This window comes from Lissotriton helveticus, chromosome 5_1 (assembly GCF_964261635.1).
Source record: "Lissotriton helveticus chromosome 5_1, aLisHel1.1, whole genome shotgun sequence".
NCBI lineage: Eukaryota > Metazoa > Chordata > Amphibia > Caudata > Salamandridae > Lissotriton > Lissotriton helveticus.
In genome coordinates, this window is record NC_136065.1 from 668,393,880 (window position 1) to 668,407,037 (window position 13,158).

The 13,158-nt window shown below is 41.0% G+C and overlaps 1 protein-coding gene across 2 annotated transcripts in view; it reads right to left on the minus strand.

Moving 5' to 3' along the window:
• Positions 1 to 13,158, minus strand: part of PALD1 (phosphatase domain containing paladin 1) — a 975,161-nt gene that overhangs the window by 533,986 nt on the left and 428,017 nt on the right. For both annotated transcript variants that reach the window (XM_078643067.1, XM_078643068.1), the window contains exon 3: positions 1,404 to 1,506. In XM_078643067.1, the coding sequence (XP_078499193.1) occupies positions 1,404 to 1,506 (103 nt within the window). The remainder of the gene's footprint in view (positions 1 to 1,403; positions 1,507 to 13,158) is intronic.

Here is a 13,158-nt window from a genome sequence, read left to right on the forward strand (position 1 = left end):
ATGCTTCAGCTTATTCTCAAAATTGTCTTGGTCTTCTCAGTACTAATCTGCATGTGAACTGATTCAGTAGCATGTAGCTAGGGATTAAAAAACACAAAGTGCACTACCCTATGACTCCAGAAGGATGACAATCACATTGCATCTGCCCTAAAGACAAACAAATAAATTTAGGATTGAAGATGATATGTTAGAGAAGGATATAAATTCTAGATATTTCAGATCCTGCTAGCCTTCCAGAAGTGGGTGTGCGACCTCCAGAACTCACTGCCTACACAGATGCTTTTGAGAGATATTTCAGGGCTGCTACATGTGTAATATCACACCCTGCCTTAAGACTGGAGCAAGGCTCCATATATTTAATTCTGCTGAAGAATAAAACCACACTCCGTTCGTATAACCTACAATGATGACATACCATGCCATGCTCTGGGATCCTGGAAAAGCCCAGCCCACAGTATCCAGCACTCACATCCCACTAGGCAGGCACTCTAAGACTGTGCCCTCCTCCCGCCTTCTAAGGAGAAGGGAAAAATGTGATTCGCCACACAACACACTACTTACTCACAACTGAAGGGACTCATTTTTAATGACGTAATGCAACCAATGCATTTGCCGGAAGTTAATTTAACTTGCCCAAAATCCACAGGCCGACTTGAGGTTCCTAGATTCTGCCATGGGTCGATCGATGTAAGCATGCTGCTCTTACAAATATGAAAAAAACACGAAAAACGTAAATGGTAAAATGGTTATTTAAAAAATAAACATCCCCCACACATTTTGTCATTAACGTCTTATGGCTTTTTCACAGAGGACTACTATTAAAAATATTAGCCTAGGTTTGCCCATTTGCACCTCTGCATCATCTTTAAACTACAACTCTGTTTGCAGTCAACAGCAGCACTGCAGCAAACATGACTTCCCACTATAGTACATAGTAGAGTCGCCTGCTTTCAACACCACTTGCTTTGGTAAGAAAAATAAAAAGTTGCCTGCTAATGAGAAAAGATGGAAGACAAGAGAACACGTGGATTGTCTGAAAAACTTATCAGTGGCTTGGTATCTAATTTGCTTCACATGTGTTGGTGAAAACATTTCCTTTTGTGATATACTCTAATGGTCTGATTACTGATGAACCTTTTAATACCATCCTTCTACTTAAAGTGACTAGTCAAATTTCACACCTTTATTAAACTGACTGTGCTATACTAGGAATACGAGGAAAGCCACACATTGAAAAGAAACTGTGGAAATAAGAGGCCACAGAAATAACAAAACAATTGAAAAATGTACGATGCTATCTGACGTGTTTTTCTGTGCAGCTCATGCGAACTATCCACATAATCCTAGTCCATGCGGCTCTCCTGCAAGCTTCTCGATGCCACTTTTTGTTGCATTCACTGTACCTGGACGAGGTAGTGCTCAGGCATGGTGTCCGAAATCCTTCCAACCGAGTAGTTTGCCTTAAGCAGGTCATCATGGATCTGAAACTCCTCTTTGCAGTTGTACCTGAAAAAAACACGTGCTTTAGTGAATAGCAACATGAAATAATCATAAACTATCTCTAGCAGTACACTGGTTTTGCCGCATAATTAACACGTACTCTGTGACATTAATACTGAAGAAGCAAGAACTGAGCAGAAGAATATTTTGTGTATCACTGATAAAAACAGACATGGAAAAAGGAAATATGAATCAGCCTGGCCACCTTCACCTGGCACCACATTTTATAACTGTGGCTCATTTCAAATGTCCATACTGAGTCTAACTCCGAGAAGCACGGCTTCATTGGGGATACCATTGAAGTTCAAAAAGATATCATGACAAAGTATCCTGAAACCACTAGATGCCAGCAACATGAATAGATGGTGGGCATCTGAGGTTGCCAATAGAAATCAGCAACAGAATGTCTCTGCACATCAACAGTTGTCGATCCCTCTATTGCTCCAAACAGGAACCATTCCCCTCCCACTGAATCCCCTCACACACCATCCACAGTAGTCGTTCCACCGCTGGCTCCAAGTTGTGACCTCTCTCTTCCCAATATTATTCCAACCATCATACCTCTTCTCCCTCCATTAGCCATTTCCAGTTCCCTTACACCTTTTCCTCCAATGTGCACCACTCTCCACTCATCATCACCCCCTTCCCCACCTTTACCTTCATCTGATCTCACTCTTAACCGAGTCTCACAGCCCCAATCCCAATCCTCTTATCACTCTAACACCAACACCTCCAATGTTCCAATCTTCACCTTGGATAAGATTATGACTCCTCTTCTTCAAATAAAAGATGATCTCCATTCCTTCAAAGAGTTATTTTTTAATCAACTCAGGAACCCTTTACCCCCTAAAACTTCGTCACCCTCCAAACCCCTCACCCATCCCCCTCCTCCCTGCAAACAGAACCCTCTTTATTGGACATCTATCCCCTCACGTAACTCTATCACCTGTCCTCATCGCAGCGTCAACCCTCTCTCTTCATACGACATACGCTCTCTCCTACACTCATATGATATCACACCCCTGACCCACGCAGCCCCCACGTACCTTCCCATCCCTACTATTCCTCTCAATCCCCACAGGCCCTCCAAACAGAACGATAGAGGTATTGTGCCTGATAATCTAAAAAAAGTCTCTCTCACTCCCGACCCCTCTTCCTCCCTCGTCACTCCTCGGCTTAAATGCACTCTTCTAAACTGCAGATCGGCCCCCAGACATGCCTCAGACATTGCAGACCTCATCATCGCACATGACCTAGACTTGATCATACTAACCGAAACTTGGTTATCAGACTCCTCCTCACCACTCATTGACATTCTAGTTCCCCCTAACTACTATATCATTAGGCTAGACAGAGTTGGAAAAACAGGGGGTGGACTTGCGTGTATTCACCGTAGAAAGCTGGCAGTCAATAGAGTTAGTTCTCCTTTATTCTCCTCCTGTGAATACCTTTGTCTTGATATCATCAGCGAAGCTAACCCTGTTTGCTCCCTACATATTCTCTACCATCCTCCAGGAGACAACCTCACCTTCTCTGAGCACTTCATGAATCTGGTCACAACGAACACTGGACGTCTACATACACAGATTTTCCTGGGGGACTTCAATCTTCATTGGAACGACCACAACGACTCCTTAGTCAATTGTTTTAAAAACTTCCTCAATGACCTAGACCTCACACAAATCTGCAACAGCGCCACCCATGACAAAGGCTCTATCCTGGATCTTATCATCTCCAAAGCTGACTCCATCCAACTCGAGTCAATCCAACCCTGTGACTGGTCTGACCACTTCATTATCACTTTCATTACTGAAAAAATTAAGCTCATTCCCGCTCAATCCACCAGACCTAAGGTCTGGAAGAGAGATCTGAAGAAACTCAACCCCAACTCTCTACCCTCCCCCAACCACAATCTTCTCTTACCCCCCATTGGCGTTGTTGATGTTCAGGTCCTTACCGATCATTACCTCAATTCGATGTCCTCTATTATCAACGCAGCTGCCCCCCTTCAATTAAAGAATGTTTCTTCAAAAATCTCTAAACCATGGTTTGACGGATTACTGAATGACGACAGAAGAGCGATGAGACAGGCAGAACGTAACTGGAGATCTGTCCCATCTGCTTTGCACCTCAAAACACTCAAGAAAAAAAAGAAACGCTTGCTTCAGAAAAATCAAACGCTCAAAAACTGCTTTCTTTAGCCTCCAGCTTGATCAAGCAAAAAACCGACCTAAAAAAATGTTCGAGTTAATAAAAACTCAATCCAGAGATGTCCCTCAATCTCTTTCAAACACCTCTAATGCACTGCCGTCATGTGAAGAATTCTCTTCCTTCTTTAACTTAAAGACAGACAACATCAAAAATGAACTCCTTAATGATCTAAATCTCTACTCTAGCGCACACAATAAAACGCCCATTGAGTTAAAAAACAATGCCTCGTGGTCATCCTTTGAAATGTATTCTGAAGATAATATTTCCAAAATTCTCAGCACACTGAAGCCCTCCAATCACCTCACTGACCCTCTACCCGCAAATGCCGTTCAGGACTTTATACCATTACTTCTCCCCCTTTGGACCAAAATCATTAATAACTCACTTCAACAAGGATGCACCCCGGATTCCCTCAAGGTGGGGCAGGTCTCACCCATTTTGAAGAAACCCACAGCCGACCCCTCTGATCTTAACAACTATCACCCTATCACCAATATCCCTACCTTAGCCAAACTACTAGAAAAATGTGTGCACCTTCAATTGACTAAACACATCGAGCACTTTCACCTCCTCAACCCATACCAATCAGGCTTCCGAGAAGGCCACAGCACTGAATCTGCCATGACCCACATCATTGATGATGCACTTCAAGTACTGGATCAGAATGGTTCTTGCCTCCTCATACTACTCGATCTCTCCTCAGCCTTCGACACGGTCAAGCATGAGAATCTACTTGATCTGTTGAATCTCAGAATGGGTATCTCAGGGACAGTTCTCAATTGGTTCACCTCCTTTCTGCACAACAGGACCCAAAAATTCAAGATTAATAACACTATGTCCTCTCCAGTTCCTGTTACTCTGGGTGTCCCTCAAGGATCCTCCCTCTCCCCTACTAAGTTCAATATAGTCATGGAACCTCTTACCGCACTACTCCAAGCATCTAATGTTCAATTCCACATGTACGCTGATGACACCCAACTCTACCTCAAAATAAACACCATTGACGACATCAAATTACTCAACAGAACGCTTAGGAACACTCAGACCTGGCTAGCAGAGAATCACCTCAAACTTAACGCGTTAAAAACTGAATTCCTCCTAATAGCACCTCCCTCCAAAGTCCACATCATTCAGCCCTGGCTCAATCATCTCACTGCTCTCAACGTTCAACCTACTATTGTGGACTCCGCAAAATCGTTAGGCATAACACTCGACTGTAATCTCAACATGCAACATCACATCAGCAATGCAACGAGGGGAGCTAATTTCCACATCAACACATTGCGTAAATTGAAACCTTTTCTTCCTCCCAAGGATTTCAAAACTGCAGTCCAAGCCTTGGGTCATCCCTAGAGTGGAATATGGCAGTCAACACTCTGTGGTCTCCCCCTTTCATCTATAGCACCATTAAAAGCCTCTATTAATGCTGCAGCCAGACTTATCACAGGCTCGAAAAAAAGGTCACACATCACTCCTGACCTAAAAGCTTTAAACTGGCTGCCCTACAAAGCCAGAATACATCTGAAAATAGCCTGTATGACCCACAAAGCCTTACACTACAACTCCCCCAGTTATCTCGCACAGAAACTGACAATATCTGGTGGATCAAGAGCGACAAGAAGCGCAGACAATCTTCTTTTGAAACCTAAGAGATTCCACAAGGAAAAAAACTACAAACGTTCCTTTTCAGGAATGGCGCCCAGGATTTGGAATGCTCTCCCTCCAGAAATCGGACTTATCTCAGCTACAGCATCCTTCAAAAAAGAAGTAAAAGCTCTCCTCCTAGCCACATTTTCATGAACTCTGTCTATTGTATTCGGTTAACTCAATACTTCTCCTCCTCAGACTATTTTGATTGTATTTTGCATGTAATCTGGTAACTCAATACTTCCTTCATGTGACTAGTTTTATATTGTACTTTGTATGTTTATTGACCTCCTGCTTCTTTATTGTAACTTTTAGTCACACTCTGTCTGTAAAGCGCTCTGATATCCGTAAGGAACATGTTCGCGCTCTATAAAACTTTCAAAATAAATAAATAAAATAAATAAAGGGCAAAGGTTGCCCGTGAGCCAAGTGTGCCAGGTGGCAAAATCCAAGCGAAGACCATGCACAGAAATAAGGTCATAAGAAAACTAGAACTTTTTATATGTAGCTCATGATTTATTTTCATTTTTATCTTTTGTTGACCATCAGGCTACTTGTTAAGATTCAGAGACTAGCTGACTTTTTGGGTCTCGTCGGAGACAGTGCATGAGCTGTAGCTTGCGAGGCATTTTGTTAACTTACAGGGGACTTAGAGCCCACCCTTTGCTTACTATTGGTTGGCATTCTTGTCACTCTTATTTCCCTGCTTATTTTTGGTCAGCGCATGCCAGCTTCACTTCCTCTTCATGTGATTGTCCTTCCTCTGGAGCATGACCCAAATACTGCTTCATAGTCCAATGTCTTTCACTGATTGCGCTTTAGGGGGTAATTTCGCCTTTTAGTTGCAGCACTCCACAAGCATGCATGTGTTTACAGGTCTCTCTGCCCCGCTCCAGGCTCCAGTCCAGCTCCCTTGTGGAGTCCTCCCTTGCTCAGCTGCACTTACGTGCTCTTTATCTGCTTGTGTACTTCTCTTCCACCCCAATAACTCACCTTTGTGTACTTTGCCACTCTGTTGCTTTTTCTCCCTGCGTTTTTCCTCTCTCAGCTCCATGTTGTGCTTTCTCTCATCTGTTTTCTTCCCTGCCTCTCTCCATTTGCTCTTCAACCCTCTGTCTTCCTAACCCCCACTTCATTGCTCCCAGCAGCCCCTTCCAACTTTAGCTTCTGACGTCGCCATCAACCCTCATGCCTCTTGCTTCCACCCCTCCGATTCATGTTCTTTTCAAGTTCAACTTTTGTTTTATCCAGGGCGCTGCATATATACCCCATCTCCATTCCCATTTTGTGCTACGCAATAGTTCTTTTTTTTCTAACTTTGACACATGCTGCACAGCTGCAGCGCTACTGTACAACATGGCTAAAGGACATTGGCAAAGTCAATAGCTCTCACGTAGGCAAACCCTATTGGCTTTTAAAATGCTCGCTACAGTACTGTATTTCTGATCTCTAAGAAATATGTAGAAATGCTCATAGAAGTAAAAGTTGTAAGAAATTTCTCACTCACAAACTGCCCCTTTTATATACATATACCCTTTGCTTCACATTATTTTTCTACATCCCCTTAAGGACTGATTGGCTGTATGTCAGTAAAAAAACAATAACTTAATGCAAATATATAAAAACATATTTTTGAGATATAGATGTTGATGAAATAGCTCAAGGAAAGGTGTGTGTTTTTTTCAGGAGCTCTCCTCTAGCAGTGCAAAATATTCCCCTGAAGCCCAATTTAGAAATGAAATCTTACTGTACATCAGCATCAACTGTTAGATACCAAGTAGTCTCTATTCCCCCTTTCAAAGCCAGGATGATAAGTAATACCTGCAGAGTGCCTCGGGGATCCTCCTGGAGTCCTACGCTTTTTAACATCTATGTGGCCCAAAGGGCAAACATTGTTAGGACCTTTGGTATGGAGATTTTGCTTTATGCAGACAACACCCAATTGGTGTTATCGATTAGTCAAACCACTGACCTAACAAAAAACATATTTGGAGATTGCAGGTACGCCACGGCTGATTGGATGAAACAGAATTGCCTCCAAATAAACGGGGAAAAAGCTGAAATTTTCCTTTTTGGAAAAGCACTTCAGAATTTGGAGGATGACTGGTGGTTTCTAGAATTAGGCAACCTCCTTTGCCAACATTAATTTGGTAAAAAAACCTTGGCTTCATAATTGATGAAAAGCTTTCTATGGTAAATCAAGCAAATGCAACCTGCCGTACCTATTTCGTTATATTTGACCTTCTTAGGAAGGTGTTTCTGTGGCTTTCAATGTACTGCAAAAGGCTGTTATACAGACACTTATAACTAGTCGCTTGGATCATGGAAATTGCTGCTGGTTTACATGAATCAATCTTTCATGTCATGATTACAGGTGGTTGGGAACTAGGTGGCACGCTTGTGTTAGATCTTTAATCTCCTTTGTCTTACACATAAAGTCCTGTTTGGGGAGGGTTCTTCTTTATCTTCATTCTAGAATCCGTTTCTACCACCCTGCCAGGACTCTCAGCTCATCTGTCACTGCACTTGCTACTCCTCACCTTATGCGGACAACTCGAAACAGTGGTCATGCCATAACCCATCTTACTATTGAAACACGTTGCCATTCCATATCCATACATGCCATTTCCTATGTTAGGTATATGTGGCCAGCATTCTACTTCCTAGAACCCAGCGCCGGGATACTCCTGTAGTATAGTTTTGATAAATCAATTATCCATAACATAACTATTATATTGAGGGGTGGACATGGTCACCTTCATTTAATGTTAGTCTGTCGCAAAAACAAGCTTTCTCAGATTCGGAACGTTTGAAAAGTAGTGAATCGGTAAGAAATTTAGAACATAGAGCGAGTCCAGAGGATAGGTAAGTCTGGAAGGAAAATTATTCAATTATTTTTTTTTAAGTTTCCTATTTGGTGAAATCTTATTTAAAATAGGGGTGATGAGGATGTAAACCTTGTTTAAGTGATAGCGGAAAGAGTTGTCATATTCTCTACTCACGTAGATGTGCTAAAGAATTCTTATGCAAGAGATGAATGGCCCTGTAGTTTTGTTAAATGTCTTTTAATAGGAATATTCACAAAAAAAACAAAGAAATTGAAAACTATAGCCCCTTCTTTCAAAGACACCTATAGTGTAAATAGTATTAAAAAAGCAAATTTATATAGATCGGTGTATCTCACTTCTTATAGCTTGGTACCTTTTAAAAACTGGTTGCAAAAATACTGGACGTATCAGAGATATTGTTTAGGCGAGGTCGAAGCCTGCTTATGCTTTTATACTGGGCACAACTGAGATTTCCATGGCTGTAATTTTTGCACTATGGTGAATCAATACACCAGCGAATGGGTTACTGAAGCACCCTATGGACCGCTATGGGCCTTTGCACTGGCTTTGTGCACCTCCGAGGCATTTCTGCATTATGGGACTGACAGGAGATTCAAACACAGCCTCCCTGTAACATCCATTGCAGAGGTGCATATTTCGTACCTGTGCAATCTCAAGTAGGCATGGCCCTGTGGCAATGAGTGGAAGCATTTGCTCATGCTACAGCGCCATATTAATGACATGGGCAAAGAGGCTCTGAGGGGGCATCTGGGGAGTGGCACATATTTAATGTGTCTCCATGCGCATCATAATGATGCTCGGAGGCCCACCCACATCTGTCCACTCCAGATGGAGGACAACTTATTTTTCTCACTCAGAGGCCTGAACTTTGAGAGAATACTATTATTTTGAGATCGGCTGAGCTGCGTTCTCCCAATCAGGGAGCAGTCAGGCAAAAAAACAAAACTGTGCACCCACATGGCAGAAGCAGCCCTTTGTTCCCCACTTTTTCATAGTTCTATACATTTCACTTAATTGAATGTCCATTGAGAGTTTATACCAAATGTTAACAAACTATTTTTCAAAAAAAATGTAGGTCTCGCCTAGGCTGCCTCTCCGAGACATGCTGTATTCAGGATAGGCGTATAAAGCTAAGGCTACTTCCAGCCAATCTTTTTAATTGGCTCCTGTCCCTGTCCTTTGTAAATGGTGGCTTTTCATTAGTCATTAGGCTTAGTAGGCCCTCCTTAGTATCACCTGGTCTCTTCTTGTAACCTCTCATGAGGACACCCCCTGTTACATGTGTTGTTATGCCCTAGGTTTTAATTACGGACTCAAGGCACTATTTTTTTAAAGGTCTTCAGACAGGACACTCACTGGCTGAGCGGCTGTCTTGTTTTCGTCTGTCAGATTCCTTCTGACAGTGATGAGTTTTTTTTTTAAATATCTTTATTAGATTTTATACCAAAAAGACAAGACGATACAACACATAAAACAGCACCCTCCCCCCCCCCCCCCCTCCGGTCGGGCAGGTTGTATGTGGAACAAAAGGAAACCATAAAACATATATATATAATAAAAGTACAATGTAAATCTATGAATTATCAGATAATCATTCAAAGACAGATGAACATCAGGTTACCGAGGTACACGTGACAGTTAAATCATTATAACCAAATTTTTACTATATATGTCATTGAGCTTGAGACCATTCTATTAAAGGTGACCAGATTTTTAACCCTTTAGTTCCTACACTTCCTACCTTTTGTTTTATATATTGCCATTTCTAGGTTAAAGATGGCTAACAATCTTGAAAACCACTGTTGGTATGAGGGGGCCAAAGGATCTAGCTAGGTTGATGCTATACAAATTCTTAGTACGGCCATTGAGATAAAAATCAATTCATGACCGATATTCTGATAGGTACAATTTGTTACGCCCAGGACAACTGTTTGATCAGGTAGGGTAACCACTATTTTAAGAATCAATGAGAGGAAATGTTCAATTTTTGACTTAAGAGGAGTTAAACAGGGGCAGGATGAAAAAATGTGTACACAGTCCGCATTTTGTAACTTACATCGAAAGCAGCATGTGTCTCTCCCACTGCCCCATTTAGCGACTCTATCCGGAGTATAATACATAAAGAAACATATTTTATAAAATTGTGTCTGTAGTTTCGTTGACATAAGAACAGTTTGTGATAGATCATATGCATAATCAAATTCTTCTGTGGAAATGGTGATTTTACTTTGCCATTTCTGAGTGATTTTCTGCATATCATCTGTAACATGCATCAATAATAGCGGATATAACCCCCCAATCCTGAATTTTTCCTGAGAGTGGCTTAGAATGTCGGCTATGGTGTTTTTAATCAGGGTGCCCTCTCCCCCAGTACGTCGTGAGAGAAAATCTCTTATTTGGAGATATTTGAAGAAGTCTCTCCATTCTAGATGATACTTATCTTTCAAAAATTCAAAAGAATATAGCCCCTCTGAGGAAAAAAAACAACCTATATGAGTGATTCCGGCTGTATTCCACCTATTGATGTAGGTATCTTTAAATATTTCTGGTAAGGAGGGATTATTTTGTATAGGGGTGTAAAAAGATAACTGTCCCAAACCTATCATTTTCCTCACAGATTTCTAGACCTTGAATGTTCCTATGAGTGTTTTTAATCTCACTTTTTTATGGTAACTATCGAAGAGATATCTCCAAAGATAGCCAGTGCTTCTATCGCCCAATATTATTTGGTGAATTGAAGAGGCATCATAATCCACCACTGTCCCTATCCCATCAAGATGAAAGAGCTCATGATTATATAACAAAACTGTTGCCCAGTAATATACCTTAAGATTTGGAAGGGCTAATCGTCCTCTTTCTTTGGGAAGTGTCAGCAGTTTATAGGCGCGGCGGGGCTGTGTGTACGACCAAACAAAGTTCGTGAAAATACCCTCCATTCTTTTAAACCACTGGTCTGAAATTTCCAGATTAATGGCTCTAAATATGGGTTGAATGATGGAACAACTACCACTTGAACAACTACAGTCTAAACAACTACTCCTTAACCACTACTTAGTCTAAACCACTAAAGTTTTAATAACAACTATCTTTTACAACTACTATGCCTTTACCTCGCTTGCCCTTACTCCATTCATGTATCTATTTTACTGGTAAGTATAAACCCATTTGTGTGTATATATATATATATATATATATATATATATATATATATATAGATATAGATATAGATATAGATATAGATATGGGTAATGGGTTTGTATGTACCTGTAAAACACTTGAATTTCGTGGTAAAGCCATGCATGCTAAAGACATATTCGTTGTAAAGTGAATATTGGTAAGTATTAACACTATATATACACACACACACACCTATACTCACTATTAATGTTATAAAATCCCTTTCCACCCAAAAAACCTACACCCACCCCACACCTTTAAAATTCCCATTCCACCCAGAAACCTATACCCTCCCTAAACCCTACAAATTCCTTTTCCACCCAAAATCCCATACCCACCATAAACCCTAAAAATACCCTTGCAATCCCAAAAACCCATACCAACCCTAAACCCTAAAACTACCCTTGCCACTCAAAATCCATACCCACCCTAAAATTACCCTTGTCACCCTTAACCCTAAAAATATAGTTATCACCCAAAAACCCATACCCACCCTAAAATTACCCTTATCACCCAAAAACCCATACCCACCCAAAACCCTAAAATTACCCTTGACACCCAAAAACCCACACCCACCCAAATCCCTTAAAAATCCCTTTCCACCCAAAAAACCCTCCCTACCCTAAATCCTAAAAATACCCTTGCCACCCAAACACCATGTCCACCCTAAACCCTAAATTACCCTTGAAATCCCAAAAATCCACACCCACCCTAAATACTAAAATTACCTTTCCCACCCAAAAACCATACCCACCTTAAACCCTAAAAATACCCGTGCCCACCCAAACCGTAAAAAGTACCTTTGCCACCCAAAAACCCATACTCACCTTAAATCCCAATATTACCCGTGCCACCCAAAAACCCATACTCATCCTAAACCCTTAAAAATACACTTGCAACCCTATATATACATATGTATACACGTAATACTTACCTTTAATACTTACCAAAAAACTTACATTTTATAGTAATTTTTTTATACGGCGAGTATGCCTTTACCTTTAACGCATTTGCAACGAAATTCAAACACATTTTCACATAGTAAACACTATTCCAGAAAACGGTTTCCTAAACTTATTCTGTTAAAAAACAAAACATTCACTCTACAAAACCATATAAAATACAGCCATCCATCATTTTAGCGCAATAGTAATACATCTTTCATATACAATCCAAGAGTGCCATCTACTGGCCAGAGGTAGTTGTAAATGCATTAGTGGTTAAAAGACTTGTGATTCAGGTTCAGTCGTTGTTAAGGAGTCGTGGTTCAGGCCCTTCGTTGTGAATGAGTAGTTGTAAAGGTCGTTTCCCCTAAATATGTACAAGAGTTTTGGAAAGTAGACCATTTTTAGTGCATTCACCCGTCCGATCAAAGAGAGATGTAAATTATTGATGCGGCGGAGATCTTTTTGTATTTTATTTAGTGAGGGTTTTAGATTCAGGTCGACTAAGTTCCCTAATTCAGATGTAATAGTAACCCCTAGATAAGTAGCTGATTCTGTTATGCGTGGATCTGCCATATCACATTTGTTATTGATAATTATTTGGGTTTTCCCTTGGTTCAAAGCATACCCTGAAACTTTCCCAAATTTTACAGCCTCCAGCTCAATGATAGGCATAGCCAAGTTTGGATTAGCAGTGACAATTGCGATATCATCGGCATATGCAAGAATCTTTGTTGAATATCCATGTGTCGAGATAGCAGTTATATTCCTATTACCTTCCAATCTCCTAATAAACGGATCAATGTAGATAGCGAACAGCAGCGGGGAAC